This window comes from Necator americanus, chromosome X (genome assembly GCF_031761385.1).
Source record: "Necator americanus strain Aroian chromosome X, whole genome shotgun sequence".
Taxonomy (NCBI): domain Eukaryota; kingdom Metazoa; phylum Nematoda; class Chromadorea; order Rhabditida; family Ancylostomatidae; genus Necator; species Necator americanus.
Genome location: NC_087376.1, coordinates 2,743,688 through 2,753,051, shown reverse-complemented (window position 1 = coordinate 2,753,051; position 9,364 = coordinate 2,743,688). Strand labels below are relative to the sequence as shown.

General features: G+C 37.0%; 2 protein-coding genes across 3 annotated transcripts; both read left to right on the top strand.

Annotated features, from left to right (window-relative positions):
- Positions 1–122: 122 nt before the first annotated feature.
- On the top strand, positions 123–3,450 carry RB195_021323 (uncharacterized protein; the record flags this gene model as incomplete). Of its 2 annotated transcripts, XM_064207994.1 has the most annotated exons (4): positions 123–235; positions 530–539; positions 606–719; positions 3,337–3,450. In XM_064207994.1, 4 exons carry the CDS (start codon positions 123–125, stop codon positions 3,448–3,450), a joined length of 351 nt encoding a protein of 116 aa, XP_064063875.1. The 2 variants fall into 2 exon arrangements, with proteins under 2 accessions (XP_064063875.1, XP_064063876.1); XM_064207995.1 differs by lacking the exon at positions 3,337–3,450 and having other exon boundaries at positions 606–734.
- A 2,933-nt stretch (positions 3,451–6,383) lies between these two features.
- On the top strand, positions 6,384–9,051 carry RB195_021322 (uncharacterized protein; the record flags this gene model as incomplete). Its single annotated transcript, XM_013441942.2, has 6 exons — positions 6,384–6,577; positions 7,330–7,474; positions 8,161–8,262; positions 8,391–8,497; positions 8,554–8,730; positions 8,907–9,051. 6 exons carry the CDS (start codon positions 6,384–6,386, stop codon positions 9,049–9,051), a joined length of 870 nt encoding a protein of 289 aa, XP_013297396.2.
- Positions 9,052–9,364: the final 313 nt, after the last annotated feature.

Below are 9,364 nucleotides of genomic sequence, written 5' to 3'. Positions count from 1 at the left end.
TCCACATTGGACTGAGAGCATCCTGGAATCCCACAATCCCTATCAAATAAATTCACATCACACATCCAATTCACATCAATTCATTACTGGAAATGACCTAAACTGCTCCAATCCATTCCAACATGATGAGGTTGGTCTGCAACAATGACACCCATCAATCAGATCGAAAACGACAAGTTCTCGCTAACGCATTCACACCGTCCACGATACTGGAACGATCGTGTCGGGACCATCCGTAGATATATGCCGTCGCCCTTGGATGCAACATAGCTATCTGTAGCTGCACGCTGTGCTTCTTTTGTAATTGCTAGCGTCAGTGATTTCTATGAAGTCATCGGGTCACGACTCTTCTCAGAAATGTGTTTGGTCGTGGAAATCAAGGTCATTTAGCTTCTTTTGAGATCCAGAGAAACGATTTTTGGATTGATGCCATGCATGTTGAGTTAGTAAGCGTATCACTCGGCCATGAGTAATCATCACGTACCAGAGGAATTCGAAAATAACGGTTGTCACATGTTCTCCCGTTTAGCACTTTGAAGGTGAGTAATATTTGTAAGTGTGGAAATAGACACATGATTCTATATAGGTAAATTCCGGTTTTTTAGACCTCTTGTGATGGACCAGTTTCCCAACTTGGCCAAAAAGAAGTTGAGTCTTTGGAAGGAGACTACAAAAGAAAAGCCTTAACAAGACGTCATCTAAATGGCCAGGTATATAAGGTGGGTGCTGTTTGAATAAGAAATGCCTTCTTTTTCTTCAAACGAGTAAAATTTACTACCATTGTTCCTATTTTCTTGTCCAGTATCTAGTTAGGAGAGTGTTCGGGGTGGATACTGTGCTTTTTATCGTGTGAAGTGAAAACATAAGAAAACTGGAGATAACTTCTCATCTAGATACTGAACAGGTGTTTCCCCCTTTAGCATCTAATTGTGAGGGATTTTTGAGGTAGTAGGAATAGAAATTACGTCTATATCGTCCTTTAATGGGTTTCTACAGAAATCTTTCTCTAAAGCAAGGACTGATTATCTCAATTTTCCTCCTGGTTTTCACTTTAGAGGTAGAGAGTCCACTATACATAATTATAAGCGCCATATCATTCCCGACCATGTTTTTCATTTGTAATATAATAATACTTGATTGTTCTTATTACCGGTACTACCAGTACAGTTTTCTGGAAGCTATTGTTCCTTTTCTTTGCATCAGAGATCTAAAAATCCCTGGGTTCGGTTGGATTTTGGTCAGTGGAGAAACGGGTGAGCTGTGGGAAATCGATAACTGTATCTGAACTCTGGTTCCTCCAGTACTTTTCCCTATTGTTGTTCGTTGCTTCCAGAAAACTTACACTTCGTTTTCCTTACAGAACTATTACTTACTGTTTAAATCGATGTGAGATAAGTTAGATAATATTGTGGACAGTTCCTGCGGGATCGCATTCATATTTTTTCTCGAGTACTATGCTAATATCAAGTGCAGTGAATGAATTAAGCCATATTTCATCAATTTTTCTCACCAAAATCAAATTACTTTCAATTCTTTTAGTAATGAATAAATCATTCTACGCCACGTGTCCGATCTCGTATGATCCGAACACATGACACCCATCGATGACGTTATCATTCCCAAAAGATCGTCCATTAACCGGTTTCGACCACGTGACTTCTCCTATTGTTCACTCTATAACCGATTTTTTTTCTTCATTACATACCTTATACGGGTTATTCTTTACTTGTGCTTAGGATTAGGATCTGTTAAAAAAAGGTTTCGACTTATGACTTTTATTTTATGGACATTTTTAGAATAGCTTTTCATGCACGGGTAATTTTAACCTTAAAAAAGTTATGGACAAATCGCATTAGGTTGCACGGCAATTTAAAAAGATATATTTATGCTTCAATATGTATTATTTTCGTTTAATTCCAATTTCGGAATTCGTTTTACAATTAAATTTACTTCTAAAGATATTTTTTTTTTTACCATTTCGCTGAACTATTCACTGGGTTAGTCAGAGCATTATCATATGTTTCAGAAGAGTTGCTTTTTACTATCTAAGCAAAATTGTAGAAATATCTTTTGATTTGACCAGTAGAAATTCCTGGAACTATGTTTGCAGCTGGCGAATTCTAGGAAACCATTCCTAAGAATCCGTAAAAGAGATTCGTCTTGGGGATTTGTAGTAATACAAATCGATACGATAATGAAATCCTCTGGTTGTTCAGATGTTACTAACAACGTTAGCTGGAGCTTAACCCCATGGATTACTTACCTTTTGCCATAGTTTTCTGAATTTTCCATTAATTAATCTAAATTCTTCTTGAATTATAACTGTAAATTGCAATTTTAAACAGAAATAAAGCAGCACGTGTTTCTTCGCTGTCTAGATTAGGTCAACTGAAAAAAAAATCTGACTACTTTTTAAATTTCCAGTATTGTTACCAAATCCTTCTATCAGTAGAGATTACTTTTCCTTAGCGCTTGTAAGTTTGGTTGAATTACTTCTAATTGCCTCTTTTTGGATGTGTTTTCGGGATGACTTTAACATCCCACAGCTTGGATCCAAATGAGGCGAGTTTGAGATTTACGAACCCCTTCCAATGTGTCCCAATAATGATCTGCGGAGGTCACACGATGGATCGAATCAGTGTTTTTATCCTCCCAAATAGGTCTGATGCGGAGTTCTCGGTTCCGCAAGAATGAAAGGGTTGGTTTGGTGGTTCGGGCTTGAACCATCGACGTTGTAGCCGCAGCGGAACCTCTTACCATTGTGCCACACGCTCTCAAATCGTGTAACGACTACATTCTCATTGTAACGGTCCCATGATTTAAAATCATTTGTTTCTTAACGTAAAGGATGTGGATCGTGTCAGCTGAGAGGTCAGATGACAATGTATCATACAGGTACGCGAAATTATCTCTCTTGTGAAAACAAGAATAATGATCGGGCCTGAATGTTCTTTAGTTCTAGACAAGTTCCTCGTCTGCTTACTTCTCTCAAACGTTTACTCATATTTTATCAAGGATACGGTAGCGAAAAGAAGGTTCCGTATTACTGTAATGTATGTAGTGTTCATTAAACACGTTGTCGACTGGCAGTAGTTCTACGTCAATCGATTCTGTGCTTCGATTTTATGAGGTGATATTAAAATGTTTTCTCTTCGTTGTATTGTATTTATTCCTTAAATGAAAACTCGAAGGGGATAATATTCACTGGATTTATATTTGTCACTTTTTTAGTCTTACCAAACTAAGAAAGTGGTACGGTATAAGTCATTCCGTAAGTTTTCCGTAAGTTGATGTGTAATTTTCGTTCATCATCATATATCACTAATCAGATTACAGTCATTAATCTTCGACGACGTATTTCGTGTGGTCGCAAATGATTTCGTTGACATTCACCGGATTTCCTGGATTAACCATGTTGTTTCATGCCATGGCCCAGTTGGATTTCATTGAAATGCTATTTTACACTGTTATCCTTAACATTTTCGAAAGAACTTGAAGTGGATCATTGATTATCATGCCTCTATGTTGGAATGCTCGTATTGAAATCGTTCCAGCGACGTTTTGCATTGTTTAAGAGTACTGTAATTGTACTGTAGTTGAAAATCTGCAAAATGATCGAATAACCTTGTCACATCACGAAGAAAATGCACTTTTTTTTTCTTTATTTCGTCATATTGCGTGAGATTTCATCATCCATGATGCAATCCCCTTCGCCATATAAGGAGCGGATCATGGGCGGTCGGTGATAGATATCACATCCTAGCGGTCTACAATGATAATAATATAGCCTTTGTTGTTTTTTTTTTTTTGGTGATGCTTTTACATTTTAAGAAAAACTGCATGGTTAATTTTTGCATCATGACAGTTCGAAACTTTGCTTATTTTTCCACGCTTATCACAGCTCTGGATGCTGAACCGGCTAAGATTTCGGGGATCATTTGATTTTGTCACGAATTCACCAACTCTGGATTGTTTCTTAACACACTATGTTGTAAAAGAAAAGGTGGTCGGGTCCTGTCAAGAAATAAATGCTTAATGTTGTTATCTTTTCTTCGTTTCTCCGTTTTTTTATGTACTCGACAGCAGACCAAAAAACGATGTAGCATTTCAAATAAGAACATCATGGATACTGTAGAGCGGTTACGTTTGGAGAAAATAGTTGTTCTATATTGTCATATTATATTACTACGTTATTAACTGGTATGATTGTTATTAGTAAAATCATATTGAATTAATGTACAGGTCTCTAAAGTATCAGGAAAGGAGCTTCGTTACGACTTGTGGATGCAGTCGCTTACGTTAAATCCTTATTTCTATATACAATACTGTACATTATTGTTGAAACATTATTTCCAGTATGGTATTGACGAGTATTTGCGACTTTATACTGAGGAATCTGCTTTTATTTGAAGAACTGTCTGTTGGGACCCTAGCATACAAGCGATAGTCCGTTCGAAGCGTTCAAGAGTGAAAGGACCTCTTCATTTTAGGACGGTTGGCGAAGCTTGCTGCTCAAGCTGCACCCCACGAGCTGGACCTCCTTCATCCGAGAAGGGCCCGGCTCCTCCCTATCGCACCTATGGAACCTAGTTGAAAAATAATTTTGATAAGTAACGTTAGAAGGTTATTTTTTTAAATTCATTGCTACGAAGTTAAGTGGGAAATTCTGTTCGCATGGATATTCAAACCGCTTGTCTCACGCTGTTAGCGAATTCTCTGTGAACTTCTTATCCCCGTCATTGTTATTATTTCCCCATTATTTCCCTATTTTCGGCTTCTACACACTCCTCTTCTTGCTATATCCAGAGAAAGCCATCGGCATATTTTGCTATGAAAGGAAAGAGGATCGCACAGACACTGGAACTTCCCCTTTAAGCCTGAGGATGGAGTCTACAAAAGATTCTAAAATAGAATTGGGTCACGATTTGTGAAAACGAATTATGCCGAGGGTCCTGACCAGGTCCGCCTTAGGTTCTGGACAGCCAGGTGTCTCTTTCCCGTTCCCCTGCTTTGAATAGAAAGAAGAGTGACTTGGATTACTAGGTCGATGTGGTTACCACATAGCACATATATGTAGTATGTACGTAATGAGGTCAGCTGAGTCAAATCGACTCGTATTTTGTACTATTTAAATATAGAATCATTCAAAGAATCAAACGAATGAAGAGTCAAAATTTATGTAGGAAATTTATTTTATTTATTTAAAATTTATGAAATTTATGTCTCTAGGGACAGATTTACCAACATGAGACAAAGTGTTTGAGATCTAAGGGTTTTTTCAATCTTCATATTTTATTTTAGAAAAAAAGTTTGATATGATCGTTGTTTGAAGTGTTCACTTAATGAGATCATTTGTGCGTGTAATTCATCAAATAAAACCGACAACAACCACACCCAATCGCTTTCATTCAATTCTTACAAGCATTTGTATTTATGCACTTTAAATGTACTTAATGTTATTGTGATCAGTGATGGTTGATCACCTGAGTTCACCAATCTTCTCTATCATTTTTGTTATAAATACTGAAGGTTATCGATATTGTTTTATCACTATGAATGATAATTGGACGAAAAAGCTCTCGATATGCGATCATGATACTAAGAATAGTCGTCGGTACCGGTTTACGTGGGCGGAGACGTTCTTAGAAAGTCGCTACCGTATAAAAGACATCATTGAAAGACGTTATTCACTATGCGGGGTTGTTGTTTGATTGTATTCTTCATTTATGACTATAAATGTCACCATATCAACTGTTGTAAATCGCATCAATAGCTTTTTCTTTGTGTTTAAAATTCTATGACATTTCTTGACGGAACTTCTTCAAGAATCTACTTAAAATATTCGAGGAAAATGTAGTTAAATGGGGGGACACTCAGTGGCGCCCTTATTTCTGGATGCTCTACATATCTTACTTTTTTCTCTTCGTAACGTTAGCTTACATGTCATAGACTGTCTAGGACTAATGTTTAGGTCTTAGGGTCCTGATCAGTTTAGTTATTTAATTCCAGAAATAAGGTCGCCAGTGAGCCTTGCCCGCGAACTTTATTTTACCCAAATATTCGGCGCTGGATTTCATCGTTCTTCCGAGTCATGGCAGATTCAACTGAGTTTTTTTCTCGTCATTTATTTTGTTTTCAACTCGTTTCTCTTCTTTTTTCTACCGTTTCTCTTTTTCCGTTGTCTCACATCATCGGTTCGTCGATCTCACGTCGATTAATGACGCTGCGACCGCGCCTAGACCAAACATGACAAGGCTTATAAAAGCGTTACACATCATCTCATACATTCGAAATGTTCCACAATTTTTTCCGTATCAGTTTCATGGAAATTTCTGGAACAATACTCACCTTGTTGAAATATTCCTCTTCCTTTTTTTTCAGAAATGATCATGCTTAAAGAACATCGAACCCCACAAGAACGACAGGAAGCGTTCGAGTTAAGCCAGAATAACCCGGATCTTCTGTTTATTCATGCTGCTCTTTATCCGGCTATTTATGAACGAGATGTGAAATTGTTCGCCTATCCATTTAACTCCCCGACATTTTGGTTTCTGTTGAATATCCAGAAGAACACCACGTAAGTTATGAATTGTTTTTTCTTTATAGGGAAAATTTAACTTTGTTGTATAGTTATTTTTATACAAGAAACACTTGGTACCGACAAGGATTAATTAGGTGATACATAATTATTTCTTGTGCAAATTACGCATCAAATCGGATCAACTTAAGAAGAAAATTAAAGGTAACAGACATTAGAAACTGAAAAGCTAACGTTGTTAGAACCGAACCTAAGTTAACAGTCATTCATCAGTCATTAATGCGTTCAGAAAAAGTCTTAAGGACATTTCGATACTGGAATCCATAAAATGTTAGGGACTTGATTTATCATTCCTCCGATATCGGTTAGGATTTGCTTTATGTACATATTTCAAATGTCCAAAGCTCCTCTACGGTAGGATTTTGAACAGTTCACAAGAGGCTAAATAACAATCCCAAAGTATGGAAGTGAACGCGTTATCATTCCTAATCATTTATCATTCTTTGATCATGTGATTTCAATGTCGTATGAATCAAAATTACGAAAGGGTTCAAGGAAGAAACTAACGTTAGGCAAGATTCTTCAGTACTGGACGTAGTAGCATTTTAACTTCCATAAAGTTGTCAGATTCTAGTGAGATTGTTCGTGTTTTCAAATTTTCCTTGTTCAAATCGAACAAAACGATTTTTTGCTGTGCAAAATGTGGGAAATTTTTCGTGATCCTTGAGGAATATTTGAGAAATATTCAAGGAAATGACTCCACAATAGCATAAAACTGTGATTTATTCCAGACCGCTGGTGATTGTAGCTCAAGACGGTGACTCGTACGACAGAAATACTTTCGTGACTGCTTTGAAGCTGTTCAGTGAGAGGACGAAAATCCTAAGGAATGAATCCCAGATAGAATTCGGTGCCGAAGCTCATCTGATGCATGAGGTGAGCGTTCGTATTTATACGTGTAGAAGTGAATCATTTTGTTATGTCAAGCCATTTTCATCTTCTTTTTTTTTTGGAGATCAGCGATCTTTAATTCAGTTTCTTTTACTTGGCCTGCCTGGCGCATGTAGGGAAAACATGTTTATTTAGAATAAGCTGTAAGTGATATCTGCTCACGTTTTGTAAAGAGGTTTTTTTTGCTGAAGCTTTGAAGTAGAAAAAAAAGAAGTAAAAGTAAAAAAAGTAAAAAGTAGAAAAAGTAAAAAAAGTAAAAGAGAAGTAATCAGTAACATGATGGTTAGCTTTTATTTTCATATTACACTATATCACACTATTATTATTACTATTAAATTATTATTGTTGCTACATTATTATATATTATTATATTACATATAACACTGCATTTGCTAATATGTAAAACTACTTTGTTGGAAAAAAATGAGCTTATTGTTGATCATCTAAAAGGCAACCAAAGCATACGCATATCTCACAAAAGATGTTCCTTGAAAAATTTTTGGATGATTCCTGTAATGTCGAGATATTGTTTTTCTCGTTCTTTTTTATCTTGAAAGGGAAAACAACAGATATTTCCAACTATCACGATCTCACATGACACTTGGTGATCTATCAATAAAGGACGAGTTCTTGGCGAATTGCCCGAATGCACGTATTTGGCACGATTCCAGATCGCAAAGTTCGTGATGAATGCGGAAGGCCATCAACCTGGTTCACGCCGCGAACATCACGTATTCTACATGTCTCCCGATCAAATGGAAAGAGTCGAGAAGGTCAGGGTTGATATTTCTTTGAGATTTTAACATATTAATAGCATAAGTATTGCTCAGTAGTCTTCAACCAATCAGATTGCGGACAGACTCCGCCCTCCGGCTGTTGAAATCTAGAATCAACATTTCAGGTGGAGTGCACTTTGCCATACGGTTTTGAGGACTCGCATCTCACGCTGGATGACGCTGAGGAAATTGCTTTTCAGTCGGAATACAAGCAACCGGTTGACTTAATCAGGTAATAATTAGATTTTTGACCAGATTTTGAGAAATGGATAGGATCATCCTTTCCAGACAAAGAATAAAGTGTCTACCCTCGTCATGTATCCGCCAAAGTTCGTCCGGAATGATTGTATCACGCGAACTGCGGTCATTTAGTGGAGCAATGGTCGACCAGTATACAGTACCTGAGTACCGACGACAAGGACTTGGACAAGCAGTTGAAATAAGGCTGGCACAGGAAATTATAAGGTATGGTAATGGATATTATTTTTTGCAAAATGGAGCATAGTAGCGTCTTTTTTGTTATTTAAAATAAAATTGACCAATCACAGGGAAAATTACACTTCTTCCCTGATTGGTCAGTAAAATTAGAGGAAAAAAAAACGAGGAAAAATAGAGTGCAAAACTCAAAATACCGCTTTCAGCGTAGATGAAATACCGTTCAAACTGGTGCCCACATTCCTCACGTCGATATTGCTTTCCTCACAAGAGTCTCCATTCTGGTCGATGTGGTCCCGGAATACATTTCCAGTATCGTTTGTTCTACAAACTTTCAGTAAAACCTTATAGGTAATATCAGTATGTACTGTAGTGCCTTATGTACAATATATTTATATTTCAATGATTCTTCGGCAATGTCGAGGTGAATGTGTAGCACCTCACAATGAGGTTATTGATTGATACTCATATGTGAGAAATGTACATTAGAATTGTATAATGATACGTTATCTTGTGGCGAATATGTACAATATGACTGTTTTGTTAATGTGAAATTTTTCAGAGGCAGTAAACGAATTTCTAAACTTTTGACGCTGCTCAATGTATGTCGGAACAGGCCTAAATTTTTGGGATTGTACACTCGAACATAACGTGGATTTTATTA